General features: G+C 34.8%; 1 protein-coding gene across 14 annotated transcripts in view; it reads left to right on the top strand.

Moving 5' to 3' along the window:
• LOC144446168 (myoferlin-like) overlaps window positions 1-16,196 on the top strand; it is a 137,605-nt gene that overhangs the window by 75,499 nt on the left and 45,910 nt on the right. For 13 of the 14 annotated variants that reach the window (XM_078135908.1, XM_078135906.1, XM_078135905.1 and 10 more), the window contains 9 exons: window positions 2,185-2,288; window positions 3,069-3,137; window positions 3,585-3,628; window positions 5,185-5,264; window positions 9,029-9,129; window positions 9,503-9,919; window positions 10,735-10,841; window positions 12,975-13,145; window positions 15,969-16,170. In XM_078135908.1, the coding sequence (XP_077992034.1) occupies window positions 2,185-2,288; window positions 3,069-3,137; window positions 3,585-3,628; window positions 5,185-5,264; window positions 9,029-9,129; window positions 9,503-9,919; window positions 10,735-10,841; window positions 12,975-13,145; window positions 15,969-16,170 (1,295 nt within the window). The remainder of the gene's footprint in view (window positions 1-2,184; window positions 2,289-3,068; window positions 3,138-3,584; window positions 3,629-5,184; window positions 5,265-9,028; window positions 9,130-9,502; window positions 9,920-10,734; window positions 10,842-12,974; window positions 13,146-15,968; window positions 16,171-16,196) is intronic. The other variant, XM_078135916.1, reaches the window with a different exon arrangement.

Raw genomic sequence — 16,196 nt, 5'->3', positions numbered from 1 at the left:
CCATCACTTCCTACCCTAGAGGTAAACATTGTCACCATACAAATTAGTAAACCATCACTTCCTACCCTAGAGGTACACATTGTCACCATACAATTTAGTAAACAATCACTTCCTACCCTAGAGGTAAATATTGTCACCATACAATTTAGTAAACCATCACTTCCTACCCTAGAGGTAAACATTGTCACCATACAATTTAGTAAACAATCACTTCCTACCCTAGAGGTAAACATTGTCACCATACAGTTTTAATTAGTAAACCATATTTCATAATTAATTATGAAATATGTAATACTCACACTGTCATTGGGCAGTACAAGTTTCAGGTAACATTGGTATTTGTCAATTGAGACCATTTTCTGTAGCATACAGTATTAGGATGCAATCCGTGTGTGAGTTTCTGACTCCAAATTTAACAGAATCAGAACTCTACAATGAAAATAAGAATGAAGAACTGTAACTATTAATGCAGACCATATAAAACTTGAGCCATCAGTCATTGCGTATGTGGCTTTATGAAAAGTTATATTTATATACCTATATACCTAGGTGAAATTTCCATTTGGCTGTTTCTGCAACAATTCACTGAAACTTATTGCATTATCCATACTGAATCTTTTACATTTCTCACGGTTCCACGCATTTCATATTTCACTCACTAAATTTGTGCTGATGCAGAGATGTATTTCAGATCAAAGTTCATATTTCACACACTACATCTTTCATACTTAAGTGCCGACTGGATGACTACTTTATGTCATACAATGTGTTGTTCAATTCTCTACAGAGTATTAAACTCAGTAACTATAGATACAATCTCTATATAGTCATCTGTATATTGACTACTACAGTCTCATTGAGTTCTGATTTATCATTCAAAGTGCAAGAAGTACAGTTCTCCCTGTTCAACCCAGTCTCCAAAACTACAGTTTGACAACCATACAGAAATTAATTATTGAAAATATGGAATTTATAACTAAGGCGTGAAAAATAAAATTAATGTATTTAGTCCAAGATTATTAGAATGGTGAATAAAATCCTTCAATTTGAGGTATCCATCACTTTGGAAAGATATCTCTTTACATCTGAATAGGACCTTTGGTGAGGATGAACTTTTTCTACACCTCTGCCAGACAACTGTTTACTTCATCTAAATTGTATTCCTAGTCTGATATAACTCTTTGCAAATATTATAATAGTATTGAATGTTGTTGTGTAATGAAATGGGTGGTTCTCAATCTGATTACAATGTACAGTCTGATGTGGTGAAAGTGGTTAGATGTCTTGATTTTATACCTCTATTTCCATGGCTTTGTGTTGTTTGTTTTGTTCCGGATGATCTCAGCCTTCACTTGGAACAAAACAAATGACACAAAGTGATGGAAAAAGAGGTAAATCTAGCCACTTTCACCACATCAGATTTTTAATCAGATTAATTGGTTCTATAGAGTGCAAAACTAGGATGTCACCTCTGTTTACAATATAATGAAATGTACATTTGATGTCATAATGGAATAGTAAGGTGACAAAGAGACTTTTTAGAAATGAAAAATGAACTGTTTTGACATCACATAGTAAACGATTTAGAATTTGGAGAATATATTGCTCATGGTTCAAAAACTCAATAGGACAGTACAATATAGTTACTTTGGAACGGTAAGTTGGAAAAGAATGTGGCATTTCAATTCATCTACATGTACTACGGACCTTAGTAGACATAGTAGATATCATCAACAAATTCAAATTTGGGGGAACTTGCAGAGTAATGACTCAAAAAGTCGGGGACAATTACTGACACGGAGTAAGATATTATCAAAACATCACATTCGTTTCCAATTACCATTCCAAAGTAACTATATGGTACTGTCTGATTTAGAAGTTGTGAATTAATGATGAATGGTGTGACTGTACAGAGTTGTTACTTTGTCACTTTTGGTTGTACATTCATAGGAAGGGTGTTAAGTGAAAGTGTGATGTGTACCACTGTTCATCCACAGAGGTATCAAGTCAGAGAATGGCGGGTGTCAAGTACAAGGTTATACAATGTGACTCATTATCAAATGGATATAGTTCAGTATAAACTATATTTGTGAAGAATTAATCCTCTTTCTCCCTCAGGTATTTGTTTGTACACAATGAAGTAGAACAATGATTAAAATTGTTCATCTACATTTATTCTTGCAGTGGATCCAGGTTATTTTGAAGGTGTCAAGAAAGTTCTTGGTGTTGGTGAGGAGCAGAAAGAACTGGTGGATCCATATTTTGTTTTCCAGTTTGCTGGTAAAAATGTAAGTACTGTAATTGTAAACACTAACGGGTTATAGATGAACAAAATGAATTTAAAGTTATCAAGATAGAGATTGGGAAAATATGTGCAGCTTATTCTTATCAAGGGAACATTTGTCCATAATTCATGGAATGAATGCACTCAAACTTTAAATCCTGGTTTTCCCAACTTGTAGTTTTTTGGGTACAAACAAATACATCCCCCCCCCCCCAAAAAAAAGGGGGATTAATGTAAAGCCATATCTCCATTGCAACTTGGCAGAGATGAGACACTGTTTCATTTCAAACTTGGCACAGGGATGAGATACCGTTTCCTTTCAAACTTGGCACACAGACTAGGCAGTGTACATTTTTTGTACTCACATAAAAACTATCACTCTATATTTAATTTTAGTACAAAAATACCTTACAATATTTCTTTATTTAAACTTAGCACAAAGGTAATACAATGACACCATGTCTTCAATTACACTTAACACAAAGATATGAGTCACAGCATTTCTTCATTTAAACTTAACACAGAGACAAGACATTGCCATGTACATTCTACACAAAGATAAGTCACTATGAGACACCATGGTTTATTCAAACTTTAATTAGCAAGTAATATATCAAGTCATGGAAATCCAAGTTCACCAAGTGAACAACAAGGACAACAAGGTAGACTTTACTATAAGTCAGAGTAAACCATCTTACAGTACAATAGTCTTGATAATGTTCATACACTCACATAAATCCATGGCTTTAAATTTTCATAATGTGGCTGTTTATGTTGTTTACAGGTGAAAAGTAAGACCATATATACCAACGATCACCCAGAATGGAATCAAGAACTTAGACTTGCTATCAGAGTAAGTATACTACTTGTGGTTTTAGTAATATTTGCAGTGAGCTTTCCAGGCTGGGATTAGAAATATGTTGGAAAATTCTTACAAGTTTATTTCGTAAATGTGTAGTTGGGTGTTAAGTGTCCTAACATTACAAGGAAGAGTATATTATTGTGTGTAATAGTTGGTACAATTCAATAATGCCATTTGTACCTGTTGATGATTTTGAATCTGTGTACTGATAAAACTTAATGACTATGATTATCATTCACGTACCGTTGTAAATCTTATTTATTAACAAGGCTTAGTAGATATAATGGGGGCCAGCTCAATAATGGAGTCAGTTAATTTTGACGACACTTTGAAGAGTCAAATTGAATGCATTATCGTTTACTAAATGTAGTACTTTCACAGTCTGGAAACTGATATATGTGTACACTAATTACTTTGCTTAACTTTCAAATTTTTCAGTTTCCATCAATGTGTGAAAGAATGAAGTTTATGATTCGAGATTGGTAAGTGAACTTTGGATTTCAAAACTATACAAGTCCCCCAAGTAACATTGATTATTACGTATGTACCAGAGATACCAGAGATTACTTGCAGTGGTGTAATCGCATTCTAATGGTATTTTCACTGCAGTGCAATACTGAAAACATTATTGCATACCTGCATGCAAATGATATGCAAATAAGGATGCAATCCTTCACTACATACAAAATCATGTGATTGCACTGTATGATTTTTATCATTTTTATGGAAATTGACCATTTCAGATAAACATGTGTAATAATAACAGGACTCCATTCCATGTGAGTTCCTGTGTGGGTACTCAGGGGTATTTGCACTCATGCTTGCAGTGTTTTCTGCTGCACTTTCACTCGCAAGTACAGGCACAGAGAACACTGCAAGCACTCTTGCAAATACCCCGAGTACACCACACTTGCACTCGACATGTCATAGGGTTCTGTTATATAAGTAGGTTCATTGACACAACTTCTAAAGCCTTAAGGTTATAGACCACGTTCAATGTCCCTTGCTGATATTGGTTTGCAGTTAAGAAAGTAATGATTATACACATCCATAACTATACATTTTCTGAAAGCTCTTGATCCACTCTTTACAATGAAATTAGTAAAATTTGGTTTTATGTACTTCAGATCACGTGACCTCTACATACGTGATAATTTGCATGTTTGGTTCATCAAAAATTAGCTCCTTCAAATTTCGACCAACAATAGAAAACGACGCACAGTGTTTATCACCACGTCAGTGGCTACAAAACCGTGTCTCAGATTTTTCCTATCTGTTTTTGTAACGAAGATATATAAATAATAATAAATAGTGTCCAAATAAACCATGTATGTCTCATCTAAATCCGTCTTACTTTCGAACAAAAGACGCAATCAAAAATCTGAGACACGGTTTTGGAGCCACTGACGTGGTGAATGCTAGAAAAACTCTTGGGGAATCAACACTTTTTAACAATTAAGAAAAGATATTGCCCCAAGTTAAATTTAAATTTCTCACACATACTACAAAATAAGAAATGATAAAATTGGATTTCTTATTAAAGTCTAACCGTTTTTATCAGAAAGTGTTCAATTTTCATTTTTTTCTTATGCTGGTAAAGTTATAGTTATGCAAGTCACCTAGTAACAAGTCACGGCACGGTATCTCAACAGTCAAAATTGAATAAAACTGAGAGTTGATTCCCATGTGATGATGACAAAGATAATATGAACTGTTTGACATGGTATTTATGCAAAAAGAAAAAAAACAATATTTGTATAGAATACCCTTGGATAAGATTTCTACTCCCTCAGGCAGAGTAGGATATTAGATAAAAGCATTGCATCGTGTCACCGGGGAGATGGAGATGTGCAGAATAAACAACAGACTCAAAAAAGACATGGAGTAAGCTTTGATAGTAGATTAAACTAAATGATTTGTTGTTGTGTGCCCCCTAATAGAAAGAAAGAGTGTTACACACTGAGGGGAGGAGAGAGAGGGAAAGAAAGAGAGACAGAGAGAGAGAGAATATTTATCTTATTTATTTTCTTCTCTATAGGGATCGTTTGTCAGCTGATGACACTGTTGGTACAGTTAACGTGGATTTATCAGCAATATCGTCACCAGGAGAAGAAGATGGTAAGTTACCTTAGTAATGCTTTGGAAACCATCAAATTTGAGATAAGGAATTCTTGATGGATATTATAGTACTTTGCAAACTTTCCAGCACTGTTTTTGTTGCTGTCAACTACTTGGAACATATTTCTAAAATTTAGATGAATCAAAATCATTGATGTTTTCAAATTAATAACAGAATTCACACAAATATGTTGCTATAGAGACAATATGATGAAAAGTCACTAGAACTGTTACCATACTATGACAACGTTATTGTTGATCAGTCATATTTTTAAAAATCATATTTTCCATGGTAACCTTGATACCTATTGTAGAATTACTACACATGGTGTTCCTTAGCAACACTTTAAAGTGATATATACACGTAAACATGTATGCTGTTTTAAACAGTGTTTTTGCTAAGGGCAGTAAGTAGGTAAAACCTACCAGGGTTCCCATGTCATTTTACCTGGGTCTCATACCAGTGTTTTTGCTAAGGGCAGTAAGCAGGTAAAACCTACCAGGGTTCCCATGTCATTTTACCTGGGTTTCCAAACAAAATCAAAAAGACTCTATTGGGAAACACTGCCATTTTTACCCCTTTCTCCCATTGTGTTACCTAGGTTCCCATGTCATTTTACCTGGATTCCCAAACAAAATTACCATAGACTCTATGGGGAAAACTGCCATTTTTACCCCTTTCTCCCTTTCTGTTACCGAGGTTTCCAACCTTAGCAAAAACAATTTGTTTAAAACGGAGAACAAAACATTTATTTTACACGTCTGCTTTGTATGTGAAATGTTTCTAATCTGTGTTGTGTGAGGGCAGTGTTTATTTTAAATAATGAATTGTTGTGTTTTATTTCTACTAAAGGCATTTAACATTGAATTCTTTAAGATTTTTTGTTTTATACTTATGCAGTATTTTATTTTTGCTAAATCTTGTTGCAGATGATCGAGGTAACATAACCAAGCATTAAATAAGTAAACTGTTGGCTTTTTAATACAAGAAGTAGAAGTGTTGTCTGCGAGATACGACACTCTAGCCACACTATCAGCTATCTGATAGGGCTGAAAAGACGACGTATCTTACAGTCTTTTAAAAATTAACCAGCAGTTACTATCTAACAAAGCTAAAGCAGTGTGTCCTGTAGAATATTCCTTAACAGCAACAGCACCCTCTGTGTTGACTACATATAAGGGTATAGCGCCCTCTATAGTGGCCATTTATTGTGTAGTATTAACCCGACGTGTTGGCTAGACATTGCTCCTGTATGTAGCTCACTCAATGTTGGCCAAATATGAGGGTTAGCTACATATAAGGGCCTGGTGCCCTCTATATTGGCCAGATATGGGGTAGTATAACCCTCAGTGTTGGCTATACATCTGTGTGAATAGTTCACTCAATGTTGGCCAGATATGAGGGTATTATAGCCCCCTTCACTATGTTTGCTACATATTAGAATGTAACCCCTCTATATTGGCTACCTATGAGGGTATAGTGCAGTTGCTGTACTAACTCAATGACTTACTATTAGTCTCCTGTTTTTCAGATTTTGCATAATAATGCATAACATTATTATGCAAAAGTAGAAACTTCATTAGCATAGAGTTTGCTTTTATTTCTAAATGGTAAAGGTGGTGGTCACACCTAATTGAGTGGTTTGCTGTGTGAGATATTATAAATTGCTTCATTAACTCTCCTCAGCTCAATTAGTTCTAATATAAAAGATAATGGCCGTGGCAAGATTAGGATTAACCATGTCAGCAGTTCATTTTGGGATTTATCATTTTACTCAACAGCTTTGTACTAAAATTAATGAAAGCAACATACATGTACCCTATTTCAAATGGGTGGGAAAAAAGATAAAATTGGACTGAATGTTTTCCCCAAGTCATCGGCAAAGGATATGCATATCACATTTTCAAAACAAAAATTTCTGCTGATTTTTGGTGACTGGACTCCAAATTGTTTTTTGAGTATTGTGGTAGCTCTCACAGATTTCGAATAATTAGGCTCTAAATTTTACTGTACTAGCGACCTTTGACCTTTATGATCACTGGTGATGACAGTTTTAGCAGTCTTACAGTTTATAAACAGAGCTTTCCGTGTAGAACAATAATGATTTCCAGTCAAGGTCTCCTGATTTCACTTATAAACCAGCTGATTATATACATCAAGTGTTTACTTCACCACTATGTTGCTATTATCATAAGCAGCACTAATGACAAAGTTTTGTCTAGATATTACCACCATGGAGTCTACTAACATAACAATACATGACACTGCATAGTTTTATGATAAAAATAGAAAATTGAAATTCCAAATGATTGTGATTTTGATGTACGATCTACCAAAAGTCTTCTAACCAGCATTGAAAATTAGAGTGAAAAGAGATTATAGTCGTTACCAACGAGACTGTGAAGTCATTACTGTGGTCGTTACTAACAAGAATATGAAATCATTACCATAGACCTGGTCAACTGAGACCATCAATAAAGCTGTAAATGTGACATCAGTTAGTGCAAGGCAAATTAGAAATACTTGAAGATTTTTTCCTTCAATTTCTGGTTCTGTGGCTGTTCATTTGGTAATACTCGTAAGGATCATGATCACTATGACTTGCACACTGAGTATCATGCCAAGTTGTGGTATTTGCATGCACGTGTTGGCAGCACTCATAAGGGTGAAGACTGTTGTACACTTCATCTGAACAAGATTAGTGATCTGCCCATCTGTATTATTTCTACTGTTAAATACTAATAACATTAATGTGCTATCCATTGAGTGTACCTTTTCTCTAACTCTAAGAGCTGAAACTGTTGAATGGTTTCCACGATTGCTTAGTGGTGAAATTTCTGTTATTCTGGAATCATTCTAAAATTTTATGTTTACAAATCATTTGTAAATATAACATTGTAGAAGGATTCCATTTGGTATGTGTGTTAATTTCAAATTTCAGAATTTGATCATTACAAAGCATTACACTGTGCACTTGTATCACCACCTTCTTTACCTAATTATGTCCAGTTTCCATGTGAGGCAAAATAGAATCATAACATTGAATCCGTAGTTGCAAAAGTGCAGTATTCATGAACATTTTATTTTCCATAAAATCCGTATAATCTAATGTCAGTTTCTGTAGTCATCATACACATTAATGAATTCTTCAAAATAAAAGTAGTTCAAATCTCAAACCAGTATTCACCGAAATGATCATCATAGTGAGAAACAGTTGCCAAGGAAACCAACTATTGTTATGGTGAGGTGAAATAAACTGAACCACAGTTTTGTCCTTAATGATATAGTGCACCCTGTAATGGTTGTAGTAAGTTCACACAGTACACCATATTGTGGTTATCAGACAGACAAAAGAATGTCCAGAAGCAGTGTTTGGATTGGAAGTGAAAGCCATACAGTGTAGTTGAGTACCTCTTGGAAAAACTCATCATTTCCCAAAATTTCACAGCAAGTGGATGTCATTCTCAACCAGATCAAAAAAATTGGCTAAGTTTGTTTCAGATCAGAACTTGCACAGTTCTTTTAGCCACATTTTGTTGACTGTTTCATGGACTGCCATGTGATTTTAGCTCTCATTTTTCCAAATATGGGGTGCCCTATTGTGACACTTTAAAAAATGACGAAGACAGGTAATTGGAATATGGTGTATGATAAAGTAAAAATGGGTAATTTTCTCTAAATATCTAAAGGGTCACTTCATATAGTCGTCTTAGAGCTCAAGGTCAACTTGTTTCTAAGATTATGTCCCTTGGTTTCTGTTTAGGTTTTCTACCAACATTTGGACCAACATTCGTTAATTTTTATGGCTCAACAAGAGAGTTTTCAGATCTGCCCGATGAGTATGAAGACCTCAATCTTGGCAAGGTAGGCTTTTCCCACCCCCTCCTAGTGAATGGTATGGTCTGCTCAACTACTGTAAACTGTAATATTTCGGTTAGAGACAAATTTTAGCTGATTTCACAGAAGAAAGACAAAAAATGATATGATCATGTCTTTTACAACCGCTTCATATGTAAATGTAATACACCAATCTCAAATTTTGAGACTGAGAACGTACTGCAAATTGAAAAGTCACAAGGAAAGAATCAAAGGTAATGGTGTACTCTGCATAATTATCAACTTGCTATCAATACTTCACAGTAATCTTGTTGCAACACATACACATACATTAACGTGTATGTAATTTGCTGAATTTAAACTGCGATACAACTTTTCAAAATTTGATTTGTTTTGACAGGGTGAAGGTGTTGCATACCGTGGACGTGCTTTGGTTGCCTTGGAAACCAAGCTTGGAGAGTATCCAGAAATTCCTGTTGATGAAATTCATAACCATGATGTCCTAGCAGTTCACAAATTTCAACGACGTCGAAAGTTCCTCCTCTACGGTGCCTTTGCTGAAGCTACCATGATCAGTGTTACCGACGGTCCTGTGCAGTTTGAACTAAGTATTGGTAACTATGGCAACCGTTTAGATACAACTGTTGTACCCCAAGCTTCAACAACTCAACCAACCAATGCAGTGTTTGACGGCTGTAATTACTATTTTCTACCATGGGGAGATAACAAACCTTGTGTCATCGTTAACTCAAGTTGGGAGGATATCAGTTTCAGATTGGAACCTCTTAACATGTTGTTGAAGATGGTAGAAAGATTGGTAAGTTTCCTCAGAATACTTGATTGGTGATTCTATTCTGTCCGCATCAAATTTATTATCCTAGAACCAAAACTGTCTGTGTCACATTTTTGATCCGAGAACCAAAACTAAAACTAAATTTCAACATTTTAACTCTAAAAATGAATTTATGTGGGAAAGACTAGTTCAGATTTTGATACACCTGTAAAGTGGATTGTAGGGTTTGGGTAGATGTTACCCCAAGGGATTTAGCTTACAATGTATATGAAAAGAAGCTGGTTGAAATAAAGAAATTTTAAACAAATTTCTGAAAAAGTAGCCAGCAAAAGATTGTGAAGAAACTGGTTGTTTTTACCAGCTACCAGCCCTTTAATATCTACATCCCTGTCAGGTATTTATACCTGAGGTTATGATTTTGAATTGGGGTGGGGATGTTAAACTAAGGTAAGATTTATACCAGTACATTGGTTTATAAAAAAAAGACATGAACATGTAGAAGGTTATACTTAAATTTAGACTTATGCTGAAGTAGCATTTTGTTCTCATGATATTAGCTACTAAGAGTAAAGCTCTTGTGCAAGACTAGGTCATAACTGATGGTTCTTTTTATTTGTCATCATTTGAGCTGCAGTGAACCATTTGATTGGCCTACTGGAGCATCACGTATGTTCTGGAGGGCTATTGTTCACATGTGCATATTATTTCAAAAAAAGAAAAAAAGAACACCTTCTGTCAATAGAATTGAAACATATACTACAGAAAGAGTTATATCATAGTATTAGATTGAATCTTGGCATGTTTGATAATGTCTCTGTTCTTTTGTAACTATTTCACAGCAATCTAATTTAAAGAAAGTACAAATTGCAATCAGAGCAGCTGCTCCCACTGCAGAAATTGCAACTCAGATCATAGCCCTTCTCGACTTCCTTATAAAGGACTGCAGGTGAGTGCATAGTTCTTGTCTTTAGAAAGCCAAAAACTGTGAAGTATTTTCACCAGTATATATATTTAAATATCAACAATGACATAAAATGTACTGAAAACTTATTCCAGTTTATGATTACAATCAATTTATTTTGCAACTTGAAAAATCACGAAATTTTGACGTAGTGATAATAGCAAAGTGTATATCAGAGTAAAATGAAAATTATGTGATGAAATAAATGCATACATTACTGTGTGTTTAGGATATTTGCTTCATGAAAATGTTTGACAAGATGACAAAAATGATGTGATGTATACCAGTCCTGTAAAATGATGTGTCACCTTTGTGCAAAATTGTTGTTGATGTCTCATCTTTGTGCAAGGTGATAGCCATCAGCTGGCAGTGCAAGGTATAGCCATTGGCTGGAACTGAATAACAAGTTTTAATGGCTTCATGCACAGTCCCATTTTCCAATCCCTAGCAATATACACCACAATAATCTGTCTGATAGCTCAGCTGAGTAGTGAAGGAAAGATCACATTTTGATGGAATGCGAGTGATTGTTTGGATGAATTCAGCAGCATGCAATGTTTTATCCTATACTACATAAATATAGTTACTGTAGGATATTTTCCTGCTCAAACTGACCAGTATATAATAATCTCACCCCAATCACACTAACACCATTGCTGTAACGTGAAATGATGACAACATGTAAACCGTAAAAGAAATGTCAGTAATAATTGCACCAATGTCTAACAATATAAAACTAAACTTACAATCCTAAAAGACAGATAGTGACTTGGTATGCAGTGTATTGACAAAGCTATAAGTAATTGTATGTTATGGTAGTAACACTGTGTGCAGTTTGTCAAGCAGTTTGCATAGTTTTCTGATATATTTTATACACTGTTACTAATTATAACGGATGGCTGTGTAGAATGTAGGTGTTACTCAACTCTACCAATGTGTTAAGTTTGTGGCATGTATCTATTCCAGGCATGTCTATTTTATTGCATCTCAAAAATCTGTTAATTTCATGAAGAATGTCTTCAATATCAGGTGTTTCTTTGTACTGCTAAGTGCATGTTGTACAGCTCATGTGTTAATTTTGTCAGAGTTCAAGTCAGAACTTAGGCCTAAGGCATTTCTATTTAAACCACAGTATTTAGCTTCTATAGTCAGTTGTCAAGTTTTGAAGTGATTTTATGAAAAGTCAACCAAGATGATAAATGAAAATGATATCTTAATTTCGCAGAAACTTTTATTTAGTGCCTGTTTGATAATTATGTAAATAAAATTTCAAAAATATCTTCTTTTTAAATCTAATTTACAAAAAGATTGATTTCTCCAACTATTCAAATTGTGCACTCATCGACTTTTCTACTTTTGCATCAAAATTTTATATATTGGGTAATTATAACAATATATGTGTATTATTACTATTAATACTTACCAGTTAAAAGTATTGCAAGGAGATGACATACTTATTTATTGGTTTCGACACTATAATAAGCTATTGTAAGCATTTGCATGATGTGGACTACCTGCAATGATAAACCTGTGTATCTAAGAAATAGACTCCTAGAGAAATAAAAGTCAAAAGGACCATATGGTTGACTTTGTCATTTGTAGCTAAAAGTCACTGACTATTAAATAGTGTAATATTGATAGAAGTTGGAGGCAGTATTCAGATGTTGACTGACCAAACATATTCACAAAAAATAATTCAAGCCATCTTTGTACAGTATAACTACTGATACAAAAATAATTCATGGCACTGTTGTCCCAGTAGTTCCTGGGCAAAACATGTGGCAGCATATATAAAGTTAATTTTGTACTGTCTGATCTGGTACAAAAATGTTACCAGCCTAGCCTGCATAAAAAATGTCTAGACACTTGTCCTAATGTGAACATCAATAGGTAACTGTAAATACATACTTACGCAATATATAGAACAATGGACTAATAATGAACAGAAGAGTTATTTTTATTCCAGCTAGGGAGTTATGCTTAGGTTAGCCAATCAACTGTCACCCCCTAACATACACCTGATTCGTATCATTGACCACAAATGGTCATTGTTCTTCACCTGCCCTCACACAGAACTGTATTAACCGTACGACGTAATGTTGACTTCTTTTGTCTCAGCCAAGAATGGCCACAGATTGACTTAACCACAGTCAAATCAAATAAACTTGATCATCTGAGACAAGAACTACGCAATGACACAGTGGCTAGAATCTGTCGAGAAGCAACCCAAGTGAGAGACGGTGTCAAGGCCAAATACTTTCCTACACTTCCTGTACTTCAAATCCAAGGGTATTTTAACCATGTATTTCAGCAATACTAATGAAATTAATATAAATGTTCATTCATGGTGTAAAGTTCATGTCAGTGGAAGCAAGCTGTTGGACTGAAAACATGACAAAATGATGTTACTCCTGGGAATCATTTTTATATCCTGAAAGGAGAACGTCAATGCAGGAAATAAAGACATTTTCATGAACTTTGGGTTGTGGAGAGTCATTAGTACAGTTGATCAACTTGGTGTTTCTCGGTAATCGCACATAATGTAAGGATGTCAAACCCAATTTTTTATGAAAAATGCCTTTATTTTCAGCAGTGGCTTTCCCCTTGTAACACAGCACCTTTAACTGTATTCTGTAATAATATCACATGATGATTTTTACACTAAATATTACGTACAGGAAAATATATACCAGTAGTACTGTACTAACAAAACCTAGCTCATTCAACAAGTAACACTCAGTATGGTAGAAAAGGTCTTACCATACCAAACTAAAAAATGCATCTTATAAATGATAGTGGAAATTTAGCTTACAAATGAAGAGATGAACGGTACAATTCATTTTTAGTGCTCCTTATTTCCTTACCGTCCCTAATCAATCATTCAACCAAGCCATCAAATCGCCGTCAGTGACTCCCAGTTCCTCTAATTTTTTTTATCTAACATCATTCCGTTGTGTACTTCCGACCTTACATCATTCCACAGCATACTTCCATTGACTGTCACTCATTAATCCCATTAACGACAGTAATTCCAGATGTCTGGAATAGCTTTCCATCCATAATGACTTTAAATGGATTGATCACCTATCCGGGCATCTAGATATACAGTTTATTGTGTATTAAACTGAAAAGCGTAATGTGTAAAATTAAAATTTAATTACACTGCCCTCTGCCATATATGTAACTACTATCCTGTGCCATGCGTAGAGGCAATGAAAATGAAGTTGTGTAGAATTCAGTGTGAGAGAGCAAATTGTTCTGTTTGAGAATTAATTTTTGTGGATGTGAGTTTGACTTCAACACTAATGTTTTGAAAATTAATTTGTGTGAATGTAAGTTTGACTTCAATACTAACTTTTTGAGTGTTTTTTGTATTGCTATGTTTTGTGTGGATCTTGTGAGGTCAATGCAAATCTTCCAATCAGAGTTAGTGTTTCTTTGATACATAGTTATGATTGTACCTGACCAATGGAATGGTCTGTAACAATGCCAGAAAGCAGAATGTGATGACTGCAATGTTAGCAGGTTCTTAACTTGACATACATAAATAAATACATAAGTTTTAGTCCTTTGATAGAAAGGACATTTTGTTTCACTGTATGCTTCATAGAACCAATCATGTTTTCACATTCATTTGTAGAAATATGACAATAATTTTAATACAGTGTTCTCAGTGTTGTACTATGAATATGCTAATGAGAATTGAAGAGTTGATTTCACTTGACACATAAACGTTTTACTTTGGTGGTGAAACTTACCATTTCAGGCTATTGTAAACTTTTTTATCAAATCAGAAAAAGTGTAGTTGACAGTTTTAGGTCATCAACACTTCAATTCAATCAGAAACTGCCTAGTATACAGCTTTAGGTCATCAAAGCTTCAATCCAATCAGAAGCTGCGTAGTATACAGCTTTAGGTCATCAAAGCTTCAATCAGAAGCTGCGTAGTATACAGCTTTAGGTCATCAACACTTCAATCCAATCATAAACTGCGTAGTATACAGCTTTAGGTCATCAATGCTTCAATCCAATCATAAACTGTGTAGTATACAGCTTTAGGTCATCAATGCTTCAATCCAATCAGAACCTGTCTAGTATACAGCTTTAGGTCATCAATGCTTCAATCCAATCAGAACCTGTCTAGTATACAGCTTTAGGTCATCAATGCTTCAATCCAATCAGAACCTGTCTAGTATACAGCTTTAGGTCATCAATGCTTCAATCCAATCAGAACCTGTCTAGTATACAGCTTTAGGTCATCAATGCTTCAATCCAATCAGAACCTGTCTAGTATACAGCTTTAGGTCATCAATGCTTCAATCCAATCAGAACTTGTCTAGGAGGTCTAGCAGGTCATCAACTATTCAAGGTCATTTAAGGTGACCAATCAATGGACAAAGACTTGTCAAAGTCAACAACACATTTATATAACATTGGACTGTAAACATAAGTTTCCTGTCAGAGTTCATGTAATTGTAATTTTGGTCCACTGTAGAGTTAATAGTGGTAAATGCTTCATTACTTAATGTATGAATGTTTCTTTTCATAAATATAGCCATTACACAGTCACATCATGCTTGTTATCTCACTAATATCAGTTGTACAGCTTGTAAAGGTTAAAGGTTACCAGATGAGGTCATTGCATGTCACTTTATATGCTGTGAAATCAATGCTTTCTGTAAAGAAAAAAATAGCTATATGATTTCCATAGGAACAAGTCCTAATGGATTCCTATAAGACCTCACAATATGTTCAATCATTCGTCCTAGTGTGGTCGTTTTCCTGTAGGATTCCTTTAAAGTGCTATGGTATTTCAACTACTTTCCCATCAGATCCTAAAGTATAGTCCTATGGGATATAGTTCGATATATAAATCTTGAACTGGCATACTGTAGGTCTTAAAAATGGCATTCTGTACAGAAATAAGTCTTCTCAGAATTATGCATTGTTGGTCTCATTGCTATAAGAATCCTATAGGACAGTCCTGTAGGACATGATGGGATAAGTCAATAGTCAAGGAATACTATTGATCTTATAGGAATCCTATAGGACATTTAGATGTGTACTTGTAGGCTTGTATAAATTAACAATGTATATCATTGTTATGCTTCAGTCAACCCATGCCACAAATTGACCCTACTGCAACTAAGTATAAAACCAACGACCTGGACATGAGAAGACAGGAAATGAGAGAGATGGAGTTACAGAGAATCAAACAAGATGCAACCAAACTAAGAGAGAATGCTACAGATGTCAACGAAGCTGTCAATGAGGTAGAGGGCTATTTGCAGAGTCTCCGACGTATGACGATTGAGGTACGTAAAATATTATACCACAAACA

This window comes from Glandiceps talaboti, chromosome 15 (assembly GCF_964340395.1).
Source record: "Glandiceps talaboti chromosome 15, keGlaTala1.1, whole genome shotgun sequence".
NCBI lineage: Eukaryota > Metazoa > Hemichordata > Enteropneusta > Spengelidae > Glandiceps > Glandiceps talaboti.
The sequence above is the reverse complement of the archived record's forward strand: the minus strand, read 5'-3'. Positions and strand labels throughout refer to the sequence as shown.